Genomic DNA, 21,754 nt, shown 5'->3' with positions numbered 1-21,754 from the left:
GAGGGCCTCTGTCCGCAGCCGGGGGCTCCATTAGGGAACCCCCGCCCCGGACTACCAAATCTGTTCCCAGCGATTTGCCAGCACTGGCCACGATCTCCTTCTACCGCCTGAACAAGAGGGGAAAGTGGGCAAAGAGGAGGGAAATCGACCCCATGGGGCCTCCTGGGGCTTGTGTGGGCTGTTTTCCTCGCGCTGTCTCCCGGGAAAAGAAGAAACCACTCAGCCAAAGTCGCAGTGCAGGGGCCAGCGTGGTGGCGCGGCAGTAAAGCTGCCACTTGGGACACAAGCGTCCCATATTCGAGTCCCAGCTGCCCCTTTCCCCATCCATCTCCCTGCTAAGCGCCTGGGAGAGCAGTGGAGGGTGGCCCAGGTCCCCTGGCACTCACGTGGGAGACCCGGATGGAGTTCCTGGCTTCAGTCTCACCCAGCCCTGGTTGTTGGGGCCAGCTGGAGAGTGAGCCAGTGGATGGAAGACCCCTCTCTCTTTCTTGAAAGACTTATTGATTTATTTTGAAAGTCGGAGTTAGAGAGAGAAAGGGATCTTCCACAAATGGCCACGACGACCAGCCCTGGGCCAGGTCTCCCATGTGGGTTCAGGGGCCCAAGCACGTGGGCCATCCTCTGCTGCTTTCCCCAGGGCATTAGCAGGGAGCCGGCGCAGAAGTGGAGCAGCTGGGAAACGAACATCATACGCGGCGTCTCCAGCCACTACGCTCCCACACAGGCACCTCTCACTGCCTTTCAAATCAATCAATCAATCAATAATCCAAGCTGCAGGTCACAGGTGGGGCTCAGGGACCAGGGACTCAAACAGCCGGGTCCCTGGCTCCTGGCCCGACCGCAGGCCCGCCAGCAGCTACTGCTCAGGGTTAGCTGGAAGAAGGGGTTGGGTTGGCTTCGTAGCTTTCTCAGTTGCCGCACAGGCTAGGTACAGCCGCGCTGTCCTGGAAAAGGCCCCTTTTCGACCCACGCAGTGGATTATCCAGTCATCCAACCCTTAGACAGACACCCTGAGCTCCTGCTGCGCGCTGAGCGGGACTCCCGTTTACAGCTTGGAAATCACCAGAGTGGCGGAGGGGCAGGGGCTGGCATCGTGGCGTCCTAGAGCAAGCTGCTGCTTGCGATGCCGGCAGCCCTTATCAGGCATCAAATTCCAGCTGCTCCACTTGCAATCCAGCTCCTTGCTAACGCGCCTGGGAAATCAGCAGGAGAGGGCCCAAGTGCTCGGGCCCCTGCCACCTACATGGGAGACCCGGATGGAGCACCTGGCTCCTGGCTTCAGCCCAGCTCTGATGGATGCAATCCTTTAGGGGAGGAAACCAATGGATGGAAGATTCTCTCCTCTCTCTCTCTCTCTCTCTCTCTCTCTCTCTCTCTCTCTCTCTGCCTCTCTCTGATGCTTTGCCTTTCAAATAAAAAGTCACCAGCTCGCAGGGGTGAGAACTCGTGAGGGTGCATCACTCCACTGGCCACTTCTACTCCTCCCCTGCCACGCGCTGGGCAGCCTCCTGCTCTGCCTGTCCCCAGGACTCCACAGAAGCCACTCTGGTCGGCTCCACCAATGACCTTTTCATTCTGGCCCTCGCCGGGCACTGGGTGCACCTGGCCCTCACTCCTCACGGGGGCGCCACACTCTCCCATCTCCAAGGCTCCTCCCCCTCCTCCTCCTCCTCCCCCCCCAGCTCAGCCTTGGGCCCTCTCTTCTGTATCTATATTCTCTCTCCCAAGGTGATCTCATCCAGCCTCCTGGCTTTAAATACCATCTATAGGCTGGTGACTCACAAATGTATATTTCCAGCCCAGACCTCTCCTCCGAGTTCCAGACTCCAGGAGCCCACTTCCTGCTTCATGTCTCTGTGTGTTAAGTCCAAGAACATCCCAGACAGAAGCGCTCCCAGATGGAATTCTTGGTTTGCCCAGCCCAGACCGACGGCGTCTCGCATCTTTTCCTCTCAGCAAAGTGGCCCTGCTGTTGCTCCAGAGGTTCTGCTCAACACCTGGATCCTTCCCTGTCTCCTTGACCTACCCCAAATAAGACCCGCTGGCACCGGGTTCGAGTCCCGGTTGCTCCTCTTCCAGTCCAGCTCTCTGCTGTGGCCCAAGAAGGCAGTGGAGGATGGCCCAAGTGCTTGGGTCCTGCACCTGCATGGGAGACCAGGGGGAAGCACCTGGCTCCTGGCTTCAGATCAGCGCAGCGCCGGCTGTAGCAGCCATTTGGGGAGTGAACCAACAGAAGGAAGACCTTTCTCTCTGTTTCTCTCTCACTGTCTAAATCTGTAAAACAAAAACAAAAACAAAAACAAAAACAAAAAACAAACAAACAAAAAAAACACCTGCTGGCTCCAGTTCCAACAGAAATCTCAAACCCATCGACCTCCCTCTCCTCATCCATGTCCACTCTTACTCCCTGCGATCCATTCCCCAACCGCCAGCCAGCACAAACCAGAACGCATGCATCCATCGCTTAGAACCCTCCGGTGGCGGTGGGCATTTGGCACAGTCACTGCTCGGGACATCCCATATCATAGTTCCAGTTCAAGTCCCTGGCGGTTGCTCTGTTCCAATCCAGCTCCCTGCTAACGTGCCCGGGGAAGGCAGTGGACAGCAGTCCAAGTATCTGGGTCCCTGCCCGTGCATGTGGGAGACCAGGATGGAGTTCCTGGCTTCTGGCCTTGGCCTGGGCCAGACCTGGTGGTCGTGGCCATTTGGGGGAATGAACCAGTTGACAGCAATATTTCTCTCTCTCTACTCTGCTTTTCCAATAATCAGTACATCTTTCAAAAAGATGTGTGTGTTGGTCGCGTTGGTATCTGCCGGCCTCTGCGGAGTCGGTGTCCGTGCACATACAGCCTCAGCACACTGTGTGCTACCAGACATTTGGAATTCTTCCCAGTGGGTGGGTAGCAAGGGCTACCTCAGTGGAGTCTGAGGGGACATTTCTCTTACTTTTTAAAAAAAATTTTTTAAAAGGCCGGTGCCGTGGCTCACTAGGCTAATCCTCCACCTGCGGCGCTGGCACACCGGGTTCTAGTCCCGGTCGGGGCGCCGGATTCTGTCCCGGTTGCCCTCTTCCAGGCCAGCTCTCTGCTGTGGCCCGGGAGTGCAGTGGAGGATGGCCCAAGTGCTTGGGCCCTGCACCCCATGGGAGACCAGGAGAAGCACCTGGCTCCTGCCATCGGATCAGCGCGGGGCGCCGGCCGCGGCGGCCATTGGAGGTAAACCAACGGCAAAGGAAGACCTTTCTCTCTCTCTCACTGTCCACTCTGCCTGTCAAAAAAAAATTTTTTTTAAAGATTTATTTTTATTTATTTGCAAGACAGAGTTAGAGAGGTAGAGACAGAGAGAGAGGTCCTCCATCTGCTGGTTCACTCCCCAGATGGCTGCAACAGCCAGAGTTGCGCCGATCCATAGCCAGGAGCCAGGAGCTTCTTCCAGGTCTCCCACGTGGGTGCAGGGGCTCAAGGACTTGGGCCATCTTCTACTGCTTTCCCAGGCCACAATAGAGAGCTGGATCGGAAGTGGAGCAGCTGGGACTAGAACCGGCGCCCATAGGGGATGCCAGCGCTTCAGGCCAGGGCGTTAACCCACTGCGCCACAGCGTGCCGGCCCCTCTTACTTTTTTAAAAACTGGCAAAACATACACCCTCTCAACCTTTACTTATATATTTGAAAGGCAGACAGACAGAGAGCTTCCATCTGCTGGTTCACTCCCCAAATGCCACACAGCTGGGGCTGCGCCAGGCCGAGGTTAGGAGCCAGCACCTCCACCTGGTCTCCCAGGGACCCAATCACTTGAGCATCCCCTCAGCCCTCCCGGGGTGCGCATCCCCAGGAAGCTGGACTTGAAGTGCAGGCACTCCAACACGGGCGGGCCGGGCGCAGGAGCTCAGGCTGTGCCTTAACTGCTGTCCCAGAGCCTCCCCCCCCCCCCCATCTCACCAGTCCTCAGTGCTGGGCTGGGTGGCCTAAGTATATTCAGTGTGTTGTGCAAACACATGGTTGTCTTCAATCCCATCATTCAGTGGTGCCGGCCTAGCGCTGGGCCCTGTCTGGGGCACTAGGGACTCAGATGAATCAGCTTCTGGCTAGTGGGGGAGTTGGACACGTAAACAAGCAGACAGCAAACAGCCACAGCCCAGCTCTGGACGCTGAGGGGGGGCAGCGGGACCGGCTGGGGGGTTGTGCCGGATGCTCGCTGAAGGCTTCTAGGAGGAGGTGGCCTGAGATGACTCCTGGAGGAGAGGCAGGTTTCTTAGGTGGAGGAGCCTTCCTGAGCCAAGCTCCAGAGACCTGAAGGTCAAGGTTGCTCCGGGGACTTCAGGTATTTGTGGGCAGGGGGCGGATGTGGTCCAGGTCTGTAGAGCCTTGAAGGCCTCGCCAGGACAAAGTAGAGCCAAGATCCCAGGCTAGGTTTAGTCACAGCCAGTGGTGGCCGGCAGCTGGCCTGGGGCAGGGCTCAAGCCAGGAAAGACGAATGAGGAGGAGGGCCTTGGGAGACACCTGATTGGGGAAGCCCACGGGTGGGCAGGGCATGCACTGTGGGAGGGGAGATCCCCAAGGGAGATATCACCCCTGGGAAGGGGCCCCTGGGCCCTGGGGGCTGAGTAGGGTCACAAGGACAGCCAAAGGGAGGAGGTGCTGGGGACCCCCAGATCCCAGGCCAGCGGCGGCAGGTGGATTGGATCCCCTTACCCTATCCCGGTCCCAAGTCACTGCGGATCACTAAGCCCCGCCCCTACGGACCCAAGGCTGGGGAGGACCGGCGTCTTCCTCCCTCCTCCAAGCCTCTCCGCGGGGGAGGGGTGGGGAGAATGAGCCAGCGTTGTCATGGCAACGAGGCCGGTGGTCCGGAGACCCGGGAGCGGAGGGCGGCGCTGCGGGCCTAACGCGCGGGCGGCGGCCTGGGTCTCCCGGGAGGAGTTGGGAAAGCCCCGGGCGTTCTCGCCGCAGCTTCGTGGTGGCGCTGGAAGCTCGCGTGTTTGCGGGTGTGCGTCTGCGAAGTTCTCCTGCGAGTGTGCAGCGCGTGTGCATGCGTGTGAGCTCGCACACGTGGGCCCAGGCGTGTGCGCGCGGGAGCGCCCGGCCCGCCGTGGGTGCCCGCCCGTGTGCACACGAGCGGGTGGCAGCCCGCGTGCCCGTGCGTGTGCGCGCTGGTGGGTGCGCACTGGCGGGCGCTCCGGAGCGTGCCCCGGCGGGTGTGAGCCGGAGTCCCGCCCCCTCCCCAGCCCGGCCGTCCCTCCCCGCCCCCCCTCCCCGCCGCTGCCGGCGCCGGCGGCCTCCTCGCCTCGCCGCGCTCACCCCCTCCTCCCCGCACTTTCTCGGCTCTGGCTCCCAAGCGGCGCGCACAGCCGGACTCTGCGCTCTCCTCGCTAGCCGCGCCGGGGACCGCCGCCCGCCGCCGCCCAGCCCGCACCCGCCGGCAGCGCAGTGCCCGGGCACCTGTTGGAGGCATAGAGGCAGGTGCAGGGGGCTGGGCCGGCCGCGGGTGTGAGGGTGAGGGCCAGCGCGTTTTCGGTGGGTGCTACGGGGGTGTTCAGCGCTTCTGCGGCTGCAATTTCAAGAGGAGGCATCGCAGGCTGGGGTTCCCACCTTGCGCGGCGCGGGGTGGGGGAGGAGCAGGCAGGCAGAAGAATCCTGGGGTTGAATGAAGGGACAGCCTTGAGGGCCGGGTGACACCCTGACCGGACCAGCGCCTGCTGCAGAGGGTGGGCAGAGCCTCTGAGGGACAGAGGCGGGGACCTAATGAAGAGGCTCTGGGGGAGGCTGGGCTCGGGGCAGACCAGAGCCCAGGAGGAGAGGGGGGAGGTGGGAAGGTGACAAAGGGACAACCTCCAGGTAGACCCACGAGGTGGAGGGGGACCCACGACCCGTCTGTGGGGGAGCGGCCCCTGTGATGCTGGCTGACTGGCACAGGTTGCTGTCCGCTTGTCACTTGGGAAGGCAGGTCAGCGAGGGCCACTGGCCGGGCAGGCTGCCTTGGCAAGTAGAGGCGGCAGGTGGCTGGGCTCACGCTGTCACCCCCTCGCCAGCCAGGGGTGCTGCATGAGGGGCCGCAGGGGCGACCGCATGACCATCAACATCCAGGAGCACATGGCCATCAACGTGTGCCCCGGGCCCATCCGGCCCATCCGCCAGATCTCCGACTACTTCCCCCGCCTGGGCCCGGGACCTGAAGCAGGGGGCGGGAGCTGCGGGGAGGCCCCTGCTCACCTGGCCCCCCTGGCCCTGGCCCCCCCTGCTGCCCTCCTCGGGGCCACCACGCCTGAGGATGGAGCCGAGGTGGACAGCTACGACTCGGACGACGCCAGTGAGTCTGGGGGTTGCCGGGCAGCGGGGGCGGGGGCCGGAGGGGGCGAGTGGGGGGGGGGGCCTGTCGCTGCCGCAGCTGCAGCCGGCGTGGTGAGGCGATTGCAGCTTCAATATTTCTGCGGAGACGCTCCACCAGCCCACTCACGGCCCCGGTGGCAGCCGAGCCGGGGACCCAGACGCGCGCACACGCACACACGCCGCCCCAGGGCACACACCCGTCCCATGCCTGCCCAGCCCGTTTCGCACACCCCTGGCCTGGTACACTGACTCACGCCCTCTTTCCAGCCGCCCTGGGCACCCTGGAGTTTGATCTTCTGTATGACCAGGCTTCCTGCGCTCTGCACTGTAGCATCCTCAGGGCCAAGGTGGGTACTTCCTGCCTCTCAGGCCCTCCTCGCCTGCTCTGCCCTCTGCCCTGGGAGGGGCAGGAAGGACACTGCTCCTCCCCCCTCCCACCCCTCGCTGGCTCCTCCCACTCCCTCCCCCCCACTTCTGCAGAGGGCAGGCAGGCAGGCACAGCCCTCATCCCCACACTGCTTCCTTGCAGGGCCTCAAGCCCATGGACTTCAACGGCCTGGCCGACCCCTACGTCAAGCTGCACCTGCTCCCTGGAGCCTGCAAAGTAAAAAGCCTCCTTCCCGCCCCCACCTGGGCCCCCTCCTCTCCTCCCCTACCCCAGCCACTGGGTTCGTCCCCCAGGTGGGTCAGGGGGACATGTATTGAGAACTCTGTCCCTGCCCCCCCACCCCACCCCCAGGCCAATAAACTAAAAACAAAGACTCAGAGGAACACGCTGAACCCCGTGTGGAACGAGGACCTGACGTACAGCGGGATCACGGACGAGGACATCACGCACAAGGTGCTCAGGTGAGGGCGCCTCTCCCCAGCCGGCACCCTCCCTCCTCCTGGGACAGCTGTCGCGTCTCTTTTGGTTGGTTGGTGTGTCCGTCCTATGAAGCCCTGGTCTCTCTGGTGTTCAGGAACAATCCATGGCTCCCCAGCCTCCCCAGCAGCAAGCCACAGGTCTCCCTAGCCCCTCTGCTCCAGGACCTCCCGCTGCTCCTGCCTGCTTTGCCTGTTGGGTTTCTTCTACCTGGGAAGAACTCAGCTTCCCCTCTGCCAGCCTCAGTCCCACCCATCTGAGGCTCAGCCAAGCTCTGCCTCCTCCTGGAAGCTCTTGCTATCCGTTGAGACCCCTTCTCAGAGCCCCAGCCTGAAGTCAGGCCTCTGCAGCATGGGTCGGTCCATTCTGGTCCCCGCCGTCCCCTCTACCTCCCTAAGCAAGCGGTGAAGCCTTCCGGGACAGGGGACTTGCTCTGTGACCCCAGGAGATGGCCACGGAGGGCAGCAGCAAACCCCGGGCTGGCAGAGACGCCCCCCTCGGGCTTCTTGGGCCTCGGGCAGTAGGGAGCCATGGGCGGCTTTGCATCAGGGAAGGGGCATGGTTAGGGCTGCTTGCGAGAGATCACGTTGGTGTTGGGCGCGGGGGTGGACGGGAGGGGAGGACGAAGAGCCAGAAAGGCTGGTCTGGGATTTCACATGTGAGAGTGAGGCCTAAAAATAACGCATGCTCACTGGTGCCCAGCCCCGGGCCACGCAGTTTTGCATCTCTTTATTTCACTTGAGCTCACAATAGCATTAGGAGGCGGGAGCTCATTATCCCCACTGTCCAGATGGGAACTGAGGCTTGGGGAGGCGAAGTGACTTCCCCAGGGTCCTACAGGTAGCAGCGCAGTGCCGGGGCTGGGGCTGGAACATGCCCACACGCCACAGGGGCTCAACCCAGTAGCTGCTGACGGCAGCAGCAGCTCAGGGCCTGCAGAGGGCCAGACAAGCGAAGCCAGGCTCTTCTTCGCTGCTGGGCTCCTGGGGCTCTGCCAGGCTGGGTCCCTGTTCCATGCAGAAAGGGGCAGGAGGGCCAGGGAGGAGTGTGTGTGTGTGTGTGGGGGGGGGTCTCTGCGTGGCACCCAAGAACCCTCAAGGCCCTTCTAGCTCTCTCAGCCTCCCTGTGGCCACACCCAGCAGCGCAGGCCTGAGGTGGGGGTCACATCTGGTCTCCAGGCCCTGCAGCTGGAGGCAGCGAGGGGCAGTGGTCCCCAGGGTGTGCGAGGGCTTCTGCAGGCAGTGTGGGCAGCGGAGGAGGAGGAGACAACAGGGCAAGTGCGGTCATCCCGCTGGGGCCACGGCCCCTCCGAGAAGGCAGGGAAGTTGGGCGTGGCCTGAGGACCGTGCGCGGGAGGGGGCCTGACGCCGCAGGTCCCGCCTGCAGGATCTCTGTCTGCGACGAGGACAAGCTGAGCCACAACGAGTTCATCGGGGAGATCCGAGTGCCCCTTCGCCGCCTCAAGCCTTCCCAGAAGAAGCACTTCAACATCTGCTTGGAGCGCCAGGTCCCGGTCCGTGCAGGGGCTGGGGGGGAGGGGCCCCGGGGAGGCCGTTTCTAGCACCTTCTCTCTGCCCCCCTCAGCTGGCTTCACCGTCTTCCATGTCGGCAGCGCTGAGGGGCATCTCCTGTTACCTGAAGGAGGTGAGGCCCCTCTCCGGGGGCCCCGTGTGTGTCGGGGTGGGGGTGGGGGTGGCGCAGGGCCTGGGCTGAGCCCGCGTCTGCTCCCGCAGCTGGAGCAGGCCGAGCAGGGCCCGGGGCTGCTGGAAGAGCGCGGCCGCATCCTGCTGAGCCTCAGCTACAGCTCCCGGCGCCGGGGGCTGCTGGTGGGCATCATTCGCTGCGCCCACCTGGCCGCCATGGACGTCAATGGCTACTCGGACCCCTACGTCAAGACGTGAGCCCCTCCCCCAGGGAGCCTGCCCCCTGCCCCAGGGTCCTGAAGGGCCGGGCTTGGCCCTAACCACGTGGCTCTCCCCCGTGCCCCCCATCCCACCCCTAAGGTACCTGAGACCGGATGTGGATAAGAAATCCAAGCATAAAACCTGTGTGAAGAAGAAGACGCTGAACCCAGAATTTAACCAGGTGAACGGGGCGGGGCCGGAAGTGCAGGTGGGCAGGGGCAGGGTTGGGGCTTGGGGAGGGTCTCAGCGCACGGCGCGGCTGGCCTCGTCCCCAGGAGTTTTTCTATGAGATGGAGCTCTCCACTCTGGCCACTAAGACTCTGGAGGTCACGGTGTGGGACTACGACATCGGCAAATCCAACGACTTCATCGGTGAGGCAGGAGCTGAGCTGGGGCTGCCGCGGGCGGGCGGGCGCCGGGAGGGAGACGGGCGCTCATCTCGCCCGCTGCCGCCTGCTTCCAGGTGGCGTGTCCCTGGGCCCGGGTGCCCGTGGAGAGGCCCGGAAGCACTGGCGTGACTGCCTGCAGCAGCCGGACACAGCCCTGGAGCGCTGGCACACCCTGACCAGCGAGCTGCCGCCCGCAGCCGGGGCCCTCCCCTCAGCCTGAGCCCCCGGCCCGGCCCAGCACGGGCCCCCCAACTCCCCCAGCCACCCGGGGGCCTGGGGCCAGCACCCAACCTTCGCACGAGTGTGTTGCACGTTTACACGGGGTGGGACGTCCCCCTGCCCCGCACTACCTGTCTTATTCTCGTGAGAGTCTCCGTGACTTGGGTCTATCTGCTCGTGAGAGACTGTGGAGAACACATTCACATATGCAAACTTCCTCCTGCCTGACTCCCTAGCGCCTGCAATATGCAAAGCACCCTGCCTCCGCACACCCGCGGGAGAGCCGTGCCAGCCCCGCCCCAGGTAGGTGCGCCCCTCCTCCTGCCTCTCCAGGCTGCCCGCCCCTCCTGTCACGGGGAGGAGGTCGGATTAGGGGAGGCTCGGAGGAGGAGACCGTTTCCCAAGCAGCAAAGGACAACAAAAGAAAGAGCTACTCCTTTATACAGAACCTTCCTTTAAAAACAAAACCAGAGCACACCCGTAGCCCTGGACAGCTGCCCTCGTGAAGGGGTGGCCCCCACAGGGCCTCTGCGTCCCCCACCCGCTCGCTCGCTCGCTGTCCCCGAGGGGCTGGGTGTGAGGGCGGGGCCCTGCCGCCTTCCGGGGGCGGGGGCGTGCGTGCATGTTTACGCCTCTTCTGGTTGTGTGGTGGCCAACGCATGGCAACTGGGCGGCAATAAACGTCTCTGAGGAAGCGGGGCTCGCGTGCTGGCGCGGGGGCGGGCGCCTCACTCCGGGATGTCGATCACCAGGTCGTCGTCCCCGTCCAGGGCGTCGTCCCCGCTGCCCGCGTCGCTGAACATCTGCCGGGGGACGGTGCTCAGGATCGTGTGGGGGGGCAGCTTGGGGGGAGGCAGAGGGGTCAGCGCTGCGCCGACCCCGGCCCCGGCCCCCCGACCAGGGAAGGCCAGCGGCCCGCCCACGGAGCAGTCTGGGGGGCCCACCGCCATCTGCAGCAAGAAGAAACACAGGGAGGGCTCGTCAGGGGGGCACTCCGGGAGGCCAACCGGGGGTGGGTCGGGCGCAGGCTCATTCCAGGGACAGGACACAGCTGGGCCCCCTCAGCCCCTACAGAATGCCTGGGGGTGGGGGCAGGGGCGGGGATGGAGTGGGGTGGGGGTGGGGGGTCTGAGAGGAGAGAGGGAAGGAAAGGCTGCCGTGCCCCCTGCAGACAACAGCAGCTCAGAGCCAGCCCGGGCCACCTCCCGCCTCCGGGCGCCTCGGCCACACCCTGCCACCTCTGCCTTCCTCTCCCTCCTCTGACTTCGGGACTTACTGGTCCGGTGGAAGGTGTCACCCCCCAGCAGCTCCTCTGACATCTCGGACGGGCCCCCCGCAGCCAGTGGCCTGGCCAGGCCCTCCTCAGCTCACCTGTGCTATGGCACCGGCCTCTACCTGGACTCCCTGCCTGCAGCCTCGCCCAGCTCCTCCACACTGCAGCCAGAGGGATCTCTCTAGAACAGACCTCAGCACGTCACAGCTCCGCTCGGCCTCACCGCGGGCTGGCCCCTCCGCCTGGAGTGCCCTCTGCTGCTTGCCAAAGTTCTGTTCTGTCCTGCCCGCCCCTGCCGGGTCTTCAAGTGCGCTCCCCACCAGGCTTCCCGCGGGGCAGACTGAGCACGGTCCGGTCCGTGCAGGGAGACATCGCTAGTGACCCCCAGCAGCCGGATGGCCTGGGAGGCGGGAGGGGTCAAGAGCCAGGGAAAGGCGGAGTTCAAGGAACAGGCCTGCCCGGTGCCCAGCAGGCGGAATCGGACCCAGCCCTGGGGGGAGTGGCAAACACGCAGGGGCTGCCCTGCGGCCCTGGGCCTGCTCTCAGCTTCTCAAGGGGCCACAGCTCAACCTCTGTTCCTGGGCAGCACAAGGGTCAGAGCGGGTCAGGCCTCGGGTGCAGGAGCCTGGCAGGACTCAGGGCAGACAGGGGCCCAGCTCCCAGCACCCACACGTGCACGCCTGCAAGGGCCAGCTGCCCGAGGACTGTCCCTGCCTCTGCCCTGCCCCCATCGCCACCCAGGCCTGTGTCCCCCTCACGCTGTGCTCAGCAGGCCAACAGCAGCTCGTGCCGACAAGGGGCTACCAGGGGCCAGGCAGCGGCCATCCCTGAACGTACTTTATCCTCCCCATGAGCCCAGCGAACAGGCAAGGGGGTCAAGGCCCAGGGAGCTCAGTGACGCAGCCAAAGTGTGACCAAGGCCCACGCTCTCAGCCTTCACAAGTGACCCCCCACCCCGCCGAGGCCTCAGGGACTCGCAGGCCCTCCACAGTAATGGGCCAGCCCGGTTCCTGGCATCCAGGCCTCCCATGGTACATGCCCACTTCCCTTTCCCCATCACGCCTGCGCCTACCGTGCCCCGCTCCCTTCTCACGCACTGCCCCAACCTCACTAGTCGGCTCAAGAACAACCTCTTCTGGTGCCTCCCCCATTACCCCCTCTGCACCACCTGCTGTGCCCCGGCCACACCACTGCCTCTCCACGCACCTGCTCCCAGCGCCACCGACCCTGCCGTCTCTGACAGACCAGACGTGAATGCCCTGCCGGGCTCAGGCAGCGACGTCACACAGCGCCAAGAGCACACAGGCACTCAACGGCGGAGCTGGGACGACTCCAGAACCCGCACCCCAGTCATCACCGAGGCGCCGCCCGTTCCGTTCTGGCTCCAGAGCCCTGACAGCTGCCCGACCTGGCCCCTGCTCAAGCTGGGCTCTGAGCCGGATGGGGTCCTCGGCTGGCTCTCGCTCATCCCTCCTGTGGCTCATGCTCCATCCCCTCCTACCGCGGAGACGTCCAGGTCTGCATCGCGATGGGGCCCGAGCTGTCTGCGTGGCCTTTCCGGATGGCAGCTGAGCCTGTCCAAGGCCACATTCCTCGCCTGCCACAGCCCTGCCTGCCTCCGAACAGGCCACCCCACTTCTCCAGTGGCTGCAGCTGACATCCCAGAGTCCCCCTTGGCTCCTCTTTCTGGCAGCCACACCCGGTTTTCCAGGAAACCCTGCGGCTCCTTCCACGACACGGATCCCCTGTGCGCTCTGCACCGCCTCCCACGGTGACCTCTCGGGTTCCTGCAGTCGCCTCCTCCTGTCTCACCCCCTGCACCCTGTCCGTTGTCCTCACGGCTGGGCCAGTAGTCTGTGCAAAAGGTAAACCTACTCCAGCAGCTCCCACTGCACGCGTGGTACAAGCCGGTCACTCGGGCCTCTGTCCTGCTCCGGCCACTCCCTCTGCTCTCCTCCCTCCCACACGGGCCAGGTCCTTGAACAAGCCAAGCACGCATCTGCTCGGCGCCCCTGCCCTGCTGCCTCTCCACGACCGGAAGACTCTCCCAGAGAGCCCCGCGGCTCGCTCTCGTTTCCTTGACGCCTCTGAGCCAGCGGCACCCCAGACGACCTTGCCTGAAGTATCGGCCCCCATCCGGCCTGGCGCGCCTCACGCCCTTCCCTCCACTCCGCTTTCTGCTACTGGCACCGGTTTCCCCCTTTAGTTTCTGCCCACTGCACGAGCTCCCTCGGGAGCTTCGGTCCTGCTTGGTTCGCAGGCGTCCCCACGGCACCGGGACCGGTAACAGTGCCTGGGCTGCAGCAGGGCCCAGAGACGCACCTGCTGACGACACCTAGTGTGACCACCCTCTCTACCAGGACGGGATCCGGGAGACCCAGAGGGTCCCAGATGCCTGCCCACATGGTGTCCCTCCTCTGGGGCTGCCGCTAGGGGCCTATTGCCTCTGGCCACATGGCAGTGGTGGCAGGGTGGGACCCCCAGGGGTGGTGCTGCCCCAGATTTGCCTACAAGCTTCTCCGATCCACCCCTCGCTGTCCTGGCCCAGCCTGGGGTCCCGGCAGTCCCCGATCCAGCCTTCCACGTCTTGGACAGGCCCCAGCCCGTCCGTCCGAGCCTCCCTCGGAAGCGGACCACCTGCCGTTCTGGCCCCTCCTAAACGTCCCCAGATCAGGGTACCTTGAGTTTCCGGGGCAGGCGGGGCCGTTTCTCCCGCTTGGGCCTCAGGGGGCTGGGCTCAGGCAGCTGCAGGGCCAGGTAGTCAGAAGGGAGTGGGGGGTAGGGCGGGGAAGCCAGCTGCTGGCGGAACGGGGAGATGGAGATGGGGGCGTGGAGTGGGTCAGGGCGAGGGTGACAGGAGGAGGAAACGCAAACAGGAGGAAGGATGGAAAAACAAAAGAGATGGTGATGAGTGTGGCTCCCAGGGCCCCGAGAACAGAAGGGGAGGGCGCAGCGGCGGGACCCCGTCCTGGCCCGCACGCCTACAGCACAGACACGCGGGCCCAATTCACACCCCCTCCAAGGGACCCAGACACAAGTCTCCAGAGTTGGGCCGGGCTCACCCTGAGGTCCAGCCCCTCTGCCCAAAACAATGCCTGCGGTATTCCCGGGCACCTTAGGTCACACCTCCCACCCCTGACCCGACTCACCGTGCTCAGGTAGGGGGAGGGGGCCCCGGAGGCCTGAAGGGGAAACCCTGTTGCAGGAGGCAGGGAGAGGCTGGAGGGGGAGGGGGCGCCGCCCAGAGGAGGGCTTCTCTTCCTGCAGAAAGCACAGGGCAGGGGTCAGAGGCAGCTGGGAGACCCGGTGTCCCTGCCCCCCAGAGAGAGAGGAACGCTGGTTGCTTCTCACCTCTTGGGGGCTGGTGTGTCTGACAGCTTGGGCGTCCCCTCTGTCTCGCTGTTATCGGAAGAAGCCGTGGCATCCGAGTCTGTGAGGGGACAGCAGGTCAGTGTGGCTGGGGAGACCCTGGGACCTCAGCACTGCCGAGGGGCACCCAGCCGGCGCACCCGTGCGATTCCAGGGAGGCCCGCGGCTCCTCCGCCCCCTTTGCCAAGCACCGGCTGTGCCAGGCTCCTTTTGCTCACCCCTCCTCCTTGTCCTCATCACCTGTCTGGGAGGAAGCGAAGGCCATCGCCTCCAGACAAGGTCATCGAGGCTCGGAAAATACAGCAAGGGGCTGGCACTTGAACTTGGAGCTGTGACTCCTTGATTGTTTTATTCCAGTCTTTCCTCATCTTGCCTCAAAACTGCCTTCAGCGCCTGCCTCTGCTATGCTCCCCAAATCCAGGCCCTGTGTATCCACCTCTCCAACTTCTCCCCATTTTGCCTGCCACAAGCTTAGGCCACCACTGCATCAAAAGCACTTGCGCCATCATTGGTACCCTCTTCCCCCACACCGCCTGCCATGCACCTCAACTCCAGAATGACCTAGAACTTCCATCTGATCGTATCCTTCCCGACAGCGTCCCCACGGCCTGCCCAAATTCCCAGTGCTTCTTAATCCGGCCTCAACCTACCTGTCTGGTCTCCCTACCAAACCGTCCCCTCTGCATCACGCCAGCCTATTTCTGCAAAGAGGGAACTTATCGCCTAGGCCAGTGCCTCTGCCTAGAAAGCCCCCTGTTCATCTCACAACCAACCACTGAGGGGCCGGTGTTGTGGTGTGCATCATGTTAAGTCACAGCCTGCAGTGCCAGCATCCCGTATGGGTGTCTATTTGTGTCCCGGCTGCTCCACTTCCCATCCAGCTTCCTGCTAACGCGCCTAGGAAAGCAGTGGAAGACGGCCCTTGTACACACATTAGAGACCTGGAAGAAGCTCCTGGCTCCAGCCTGGCCCAGCCCAGTCGTTGTGGCCATTTGGGGAGTGAACCAGCAGATGGAAGATCTCTCTCTCTTTCTGTGCCTCTCCCTCTCTGTTGCTCTGCCTTTCAAATCAATCGATCGATCTCTTAACAAACAAAACAAAAATAACCAGTACATGTGATGCAAGTCGCTTCCCAATCTGTCCGTTCAGATCCTTTAAGGAGCAGATCAAAGGCCACTTCCTCTGAGAGGTCTTCCCGAGCCCCTCAGGCCCAGTTTGTCGCGGACTCTCCCAGAACCCTCCGCTCTCGCTCGTCACGCTGTGCCGAGAAGCATCACATGTGCGTGTCTCCCTGGCTGACCAGGGGCTGCTTCTCGCCGGCTCTAACACTCTGACCGTCAACTTGCTGGATTCTCCCAAGCCTCCTGCCCTGAAGTTCCTCTCAAACAGGAAGCTGACCTAAGGGAAAGGGGAGGCAGGGAACGTGGGGCTAGGAGAGCGGCCATGTTTTCTGCCGTGGCCTATGTGAGTTGGCCCCCACCCCCCTAGTCTACAATCTTCCCATAGGAGTAAACGAATGGATCTCTCCTGGCCCAAAATATTATTTACAAACACAGTAGCAGGACTGCCTGCCGTGTGCTGAGCCCTGGACCAATGTTTACAGGCTCTGTGGAGCTGTCGACCACATGTGACTGGCTCAGGAGCCCCACCCCACAACGGGCCCACCAATGCCCCCCTCAGGGCTCTTCCAAACCGTGGGGCTCACCCATTAGTAGGGCATGAAGTCAATTTCTCTGTTTGCAATCAGTGTGAAGAGGGGAAAGAAAAAAGCAGTGTAGAAAACATCAGGGCGAATCACACACCAGGCTCTTACATCTGTTTCGTTCAGTTTTTTTTCTTTGTTAAGCATGTAAGGGTGCACTTGGCCACGGTGTAAAATACACAGCTAACTGCAAACAATGCACACGGCAGCGCTGGAAATCTGCTCTTCAAGGAAGCCTGCTGGTTCCGAGCGCGCGTGCCTGCGTTTGCTATTCCGCCTGGACAGCTCTGAGTCCCATCTTTCCGAGATCGGCTCCTTCCTCTTATCCAGGTCTCATCTCAAATGCGACTTTCTTAACAGGTCTTTCTTTTTGAAAGATTTATTCCACTTATTTGAAAGTCAGAATTACAGAGAGAGAGGGAGAATCACAGAGAGAGAGAGAGAGATCTTCCATCTGCTGGTTCACTCCCCAAATGGCCACCATGGCTACAGCTGGGCCAGGCCGAAGCCAGGAGCCAGGAGTTTCTTCCGGGTTTCCCACGCAGGTGCAGAGGCCCAAGGATTTGGGCCATCTTCTGTTGCTTTCCCAGGCCATAGCAGAGAGCTGGATCGGAAGTGGAGCAGCCAGGATACAAACCGGCACCACAGACGGCGGCGTTACCCACTGGGCCCCAGTGGCGGCCCCTAGCTGAGCTCTCTAGCGAGAGGTTGGCTGCTGCCAGCTGTTGTGTGGTCTGCAAGCTAAGGGTGGCTTGTACACATTTTTAAGGGGTAGAGAAAACATTCACAAAGGAAAATCATAGAACTTCACAGAAACCCAGCCACACTCATTCACTTACGGCTACAGCTGCTTCCCCATTCCAACAGCAGCGCTAAGGGGCTGCTTCAGACCCCAGCATCGCAGAGCCTCAAACACAATATCTGCTCCTCCGATCACCACCGCACAGCGGTTTTTATTCCCCGGCCGCCCTTTCAGGGCCGTGGAACATTCTAGCTGACTTCTGCGTTTTTTCTCATCCCAATAAAAATCTAAGTTAGGAGAGCTCACGCGTTGCCTGTCTCTGTAAGCTCTAGCCCCTGTGCCAAGGACGCTGCCTGAAACACAGGCGGACGCCCGAGGAAGGCTTGAATAAAGGCACGGCCAGAGGCGGGGGCCCGGAGAGCCCGCGGCAACGCCGCGACCCAGCTCACCAGAAGAGTCCTCGTCCACGTTCTCGTACTGCAGCAGTCGATCGAGCAGGAAGCTGAAAGGCAGCAGAGGGCAACCCCGGCTGTGGATCCCGGGCCCTGTTCCAGCAGGGGCCCCCTCCCCGCTCCTCCCCGGGGACGCCCCTCACCTCTTGTCCCGGGACACCTTGAGCAATTTCCTCTGTGCCTTTCTCAGCTCCTCCTGGAAGCACTCGTGTTCCTGGATCGTGGGCAAGGTGGGCGCTGAGCCAACGGCCCTCCTGGACACGGGCCCCACGCCTTTCTCACACACACACACACACACACACACACGCAATGGACTGGGGGTCCGCTCAGCGCCCCAGGCCTCAGCCCTCACACCCTCCCCCTGCCGGCACTCACGTAGATGAGGAACTTGAGCTTCCGCTTCAGATTCCGGTATTTCTTTTTGTAGTCCACTTCGCCATCCGCCGGCCCGTTCATGACCCACTCGCGAGCGGCGCCCCAGCGCCTGGAGTCCCGCTACCCGCAGCCGGCTCAGCCTGGCCTCTCACGCCTCCACTTCCGGGCACTCGGCTAGGACTACAACTCCCGGTGTGCCCCGCGCCCAGGAGGGCTCCGCATACGGACCGCCCTCCAGGGGAATATCGGGATACGCCTTCGCGTGGTTACGTCGATGACGGCGTGGCGGCAGCGCGATGACGTCACAAAGATGGCGGGCGCCGGAGGGCTCCGTTACTGATTCTAAATATGCCCGGGAGACCTGAAGCCGCAAGATTTACCCTACAGACTCCTGATCTGGCGAGAGGCCCTTTTCCTTCTGCCTTCCGAAATAACAGCGGCCGAGCTGGTGCCCGTCACCACGGAGGAAGGCAGCGTCGCGGGCTGTTTACGGTCCGCCGAAAGGTTGCCGGCGCCGAATCGATTTCAAACGAGAACTGTACAAGCGATTCGTTCTAAGAAAGCGTAGGAGCCACGAGACTCTTGCAGCTGCCCTGGGAAAGCAAGCTTTGATTGGCAAAGTCCTCGGCCCGAGCGCTCCGCGAAACAACGGCCCCTCTGCCCCCGGCGCCACAGTGCTGCGCGTGCGCGAGCGGCTGTCAAACGCGCGGACGGAGGCCGAGAGGGGAAAAAGGCGGGAGCCGCCAATCCCGGGTGGGGCAAAATGGCGCGGGAGAAGGAGATGCAGGAGTTCACCCGCAGCTTCTTCCGAAGCCGCCCGGACCTGAGGTGCAGAGGAGGTTGGAGCTGGGGGGCAGGGGTTGGAAAGGCAGGGGTGGGACGCGGACCCCGTCTTGACACTCTGTCCCCATAGCACGCTCACGCACTCCATCGTGCGGCGGAGGTTCTTGGCTTACGCGGGTCGGGACCACCTGGAACCCGAGGAGAAGCAGGCGCTGAAGCGGTTGGTGGAGGAGGAGCTTGTGAAGATGCAGGTGTGGGCGCGAGGCTGGGCCCCGGGAGGCGAGGCTGGGGGCGGAGGGGGCGGGGCAGAACCCAGCCTTGGGACGCGTTTTGCCCTCTCTCGGTGCACACACCAGGTGGACGAAGGCGGTACCAGGGAAGACAAGCTCGACCTTACCGGGAAGGCGAAGAGGTCTCCCACCCCCTGCAGCGACTCAGAGAGAAAACGGCCCCGCTTCAACTCAGGGTCAGGTCGGTGGCTCCCCGCTGCGCATCCTTAATGCATCCAGAAAGTACTTCGGGGCAGGAAGCCAGCGTGGGCCTGGACCACAGCCGTGTTTCCCGACGCCTTTCCCTGTGCCAGGGCAGGTGGAGCGGCAGCCTAGCCCGAGCAGAGGGAGAAGGGGCAGGAGACGCCTGCTGCAGCCCTCTCTTCTCTCCTCCAGAGCCCAGTTCTGCAGCCTCCAGCCCAGACTGCTTTGGCCGGCCAGCAGAGAACGGCATGTCGGGAGCGGAAGGTGGCCCAGGCAAGGAGGAGGCGGAGAGCCCAGGGCCGACCTCCAAAGCAGCAGAGAGCAGTGATGACCAAGAGCAGCAGGAAGACCCGGGCGCAGAGGCCGTCGTGGAGGCCAGCAGTGAGGAGGAGGAGGAGGAGGGCCGTGTCGGGACCCGCGAGGCCTGTGAGGAGGAGGAAGAGGAGGAACCCAAAGGCAGGACTAGGAAGAAAGCTGTGGCCAAAAGCAAGCAGGCAGCGGGCAAGGCCTCAGCGAGGAGGAAGCAGGCCAGGGAAGAAAGTGAGGACGAACTTGCTCCCCGGGCAGCGAAGAAGGGAGCACAGAGCCCCCAGGACAGTGGCAGGGAGAGCGGGGAGGGGGAGGGGGAGGGGGAGGATTGGAAGCAGCAGTCCAGGAGCAGCAGAGGGAAAAGGCCGGCCCCGGAGGAGAGGAGGCTAACGGGGGACAGCGGGGAAGGGCAGATCCACGGGTCAGCCGGCCGCGGGGGCGGCAGTGGCAGTGATGGGAGTGACGATGAGCCGCTGGCGCGCAGAAGCAAGGCCAGGGCCCAGGGCCAGGATGGGGACGAGGCCCGCACGGCGGAGTCCCCGGCTGCAGGCGCCGCCGGCGGGGAGGACAGCGACCTGGAGAGGGAGGGGAGCGACAGCGAGGCAGGGGGCAGCCTCAAGGAGAGGAAGAACCGCTCTTCCAAGAAGAGCTCCAAGAGAGGCAGGCCGCGGAGCTCGTCTTCCTCCTCGGACGGAAGTCCGGAGCCCAAAGGCGGGAAGGTGAGGGCGCCCGGCCGCTGCTGCGAGGGGGAGCGAGCCCCGTCCCCGCCCGGCGGCCTGGGTCTTCAGCTGCTCTCTCCCTGCCAGGCCGGCGCGGCCAGTCGTGGTGAGGACCACCCGGCCGTGACGAGGCTGAAGCGCTACATCCGGGCCTGCGGTGCCCATCGCAACTACAAGAAGCTGCTGGGCTCCTGTCGCTCCCACAAGGAGCGCCTGAGCGTCCTCCGGGCGGAGCTGGAAGCCCTGGGCATGAAGGGTGAGGCTGCGGGTGCCGGGGGCTGCAGGAAGGGGCCTGGCTGCTGCAGGGGAGCGAGCGGCTCACGGGCTGCTCCCGCCCGCCCCAGGTAACCCTTCCCTAGAGAAGTGCCGGGCCCTGAAGGAGCAGCGGGAGGCGGCGGCCGAGGTGGCCTCCCTGGACGTTGCCAACATCATCAGTGGTTCAGGTACCGGGTTCCTCCTCACAGCCCCTGAGAGCCGATGGCATCGCACTGTCCCAGCCGGCTCATTTCCGCTTCTCCCCCAGGCCGGCCACGCAGACGCACAGCTTGGAACCCCACAGCAGCTGCCCCCGGGGAGCTGTACCGCCGGACCCTGGACTCGGAGGAGGAAGGGCCCCGCCTGGCACCCACAGACTGGTCCCACATGCGCGGCATCATCAGCAGTGACGGCGACAGTACCTGAGCGCCTCACCCCCCGAGGCCCCTTCCCACCTGTCTGTAAGAAGTCCGCACAGCCCGGCGAGCTCTGTGCCCGCACGAGCCGAGGCAGCTTTCTCTGGACAGTGCTGCAGCCCCAGGGACACGGCTGTCAGGACAAAACTTCCTGGCTTCACATCCTCTTTCAAGTGTTCAAAGGGTTTATTTTTTAGGTCTTAATAAAGGAATGTTTGTAATGACCTCATCAAAACTGGCTCCCCACTCTTAGCTCTGAACTTCAGGCACCACCTGCCCTGCCCCCACCCTCGGCAGTTACCACCAGGCTGCTTCCTCGAGCCTGGCCAGGGGGCCTGACTGGTCACCCTGCTTTTAGTGGGCTCCGCTAACCCAACGCTCAGTTGGCAGGAGGTTCCAAGTCACTGGCATGAAGAATGGTGCACAAGGGGCCGGTGTTGTGCTAGAATCAGTTAAACCTCCAACTGCAATGATAGCATCCCATACAGCAACAGGCTTGAGTCCCGGCTGCTCCACTTCTGATCCAGCTTCCTGCTCATGTGTCTGAGAAAGCGGCGGATGGCCCAAGTGCTCGGGCCCCTGCACCCACGTGGGAGACCTGGATCAAGCTCCTGGCTTTAGCTTGGCCCAGCCCTGGACATTGTGGCCATTTGGGGAATGAACTAGCAAGTGGAAGATCTCTGTGTTAACTCTGCCTTTAAAAAAAAAAATGTGAAACATACAATGATCTGGGAATAGCTGATGTTTATGGCTTGCACCCCTTCCTGTTCAAACAGCCCCCTGGTGCCTGACTGACCAATCAGAGTGCTCTGGACCTCTGGCTACAGATGCAGCACTCCGCTGCCTTGCTTCTGCGGGTGCTCTGAGACCTAAGCTGGGAGCCGCCAGGGTCTGTAGAGGAAGTGACCCTCTGGAGAATCTGAAGTGAAAGCAGAGGTTGATGAGCTCCCTCGAGGCCCTGTACCCGTGAAGTCATTAAATCACTCAAAGGGGGCCGGCGCTTGGGCCCCTGCACCGAAGTGGGAGACCCGGAAGAAGTCCCTGGCTCTGGATTGGCACAGCTCCAGCCGTCGTGGCCAACTGGGGAACGAACCAGCAGATGGAATACTCTCTGTAACTCTTAAAATCAATCAAAGTCCTAGCTACTCCGCCAAATAAATTCTCTTTTTAAATGCAAACAGT

The 21,754-nt window shown here is 63.0% G+C and overlaps 3 protein-coding genes across 13 annotated transcripts; 2 read left to right on the top strand and 1 right to left on the bottom strand.

The window, feature by feature from the left end:
- Nucleotides 1-4,120: 4,120 nt before the first annotated feature.
- DOC2A (double C2 domain alpha) lies at nucleotides 4,121-10,398 on the top strand. 8 transcript variants are annotated; one of them, XM_051847568.2, is made up of 12 exons: nucleotides 4,157-4,321; nucleotides 5,374-5,460; nucleotides 6,034-6,307; nucleotides 6,595-6,674; nucleotides 6,857-6,931; nucleotides 7,067-7,176; nucleotides 8,579-8,705; nucleotides 8,777-8,836; nucleotides 8,926-9,089; nucleotides 9,196-9,277; nucleotides 9,372-9,468; nucleotides 9,560-10,398. In XM_051847568.2, exons 3-12 carry the CDS (start codon nucleotides 6,043-6,045, stop codon nucleotides 9,703-9,705), a joined length of 1,206 nt encoding a protein of 401 aa, XP_051703528.1. In that variant the 5' UTR covers nucleotides 4,157-4,321; nucleotides 5,374-5,460; nucleotides 6,034-6,042; the 3' UTR covers nucleotides 9,706-10,398. The 8 variants fall into 8 exon arrangements, with proteins under 8 accessions (XP_051703532.1, XP_051703528.1, XP_051703527.1 ...); XM_051847567.2 differs by lacking the exon at nucleotides 4,157-4,321 and adding an exon at nucleotides 5,017-5,035; XM_051847572.2 differs by lacking the exon at nucleotides 5,374-5,460 and having other exon boundaries at nucleotides 4,121-4,321; nucleotides 6,030-6,307.
- Nucleotides 10,129-17,758, bottom strand: INO80E (INO80 complex subunit E). Of its 3 annotated transcripts, XM_051847579.2 has the most exons (8): nucleotides 17,618-17,758; nucleotides 17,386-17,456; nucleotides 17,240-17,292; nucleotides 14,329-14,407; nucleotides 14,127-14,238; nucleotides 13,657-13,773; nucleotides 11,076-11,158; nucleotides 10,514-10,654 (listed from the first exon to the last, which is right to left on the bottom strand). In XM_051847579.2, exons 1-7 carry the CDS (start codon nucleotides 17,696-17,698, stop codon nucleotides 11,096-11,098), a joined length of 576 nt encoding a protein of 191 aa, XP_051703539.1. In that variant the 5' UTR covers nucleotides 17,699-17,758; the 3' UTR covers nucleotides 10,514-10,654; nucleotides 11,076-11,095. The 3 variants fall into 3 exon arrangements, with proteins under 3 accessions (XP_008256161.1, XP_008256162.1, XP_051703539.1); XM_008257939.4 differs by lacking the exon at nucleotides 11,076-11,158 and having other exon boundaries at nucleotides 10,129-10,654; XM_008257940.4 differs by lacking the exons at nucleotides 11,076-11,158; nucleotides 13,657-13,773 and having other exon boundaries at nucleotides 10,129-10,654.
- A 552-nt stretch (nucleotides 17,759-18,310) lies between these two features.
- Nucleotides 18,311-21,750, top strand: HIRIP3 (HIRA interacting protein 3). Of its 2 annotated transcripts, none has more exons than XM_017342556.3 (7): nucleotides 18,311-18,445; nucleotides 18,531-18,651; nucleotides 18,757-18,871; nucleotides 19,066-19,901; nucleotides 19,989-20,157; nucleotides 20,246-20,344; nucleotides 20,425-21,750. In XM_017342556.3, exons 1-7 carry the CDS (start codon nucleotides 18,381-18,383, stop codon nucleotides 20,580-20,582), a joined length of 1,563 nt encoding a protein of 520 aa, XP_017198045.3. In that variant the 5' UTR covers nucleotides 18,311-18,380; the 3' UTR covers nucleotides 20,583-21,750. The 2 variants fall into 2 exon arrangements, with proteins under 2 accessions (XP_017198045.3, XP_051703525.2); XM_051847565.2 differs by having other exon boundaries at nucleotides 18,323-18,456.
- The last annotated feature ends 4 nt before the right edge of the window (nucleotides 21,751-21,754 follow it).

This window comes from Oryctolagus cuniculus, chromosome 19 (assembly GCF_964237555.1).
Source record: "Oryctolagus cuniculus chromosome 19, mOryCun1.1, whole genome shotgun sequence".
Lineage (NCBI taxonomy): Eukaryota > Metazoa > Chordata > Mammalia > Lagomorpha > Leporidae > Oryctolagus > Oryctolagus cuniculus.
The sequence above is the reverse complement of the archived record's forward strand: the minus strand, read 5'-3'. Positions and strand labels throughout refer to the sequence as shown.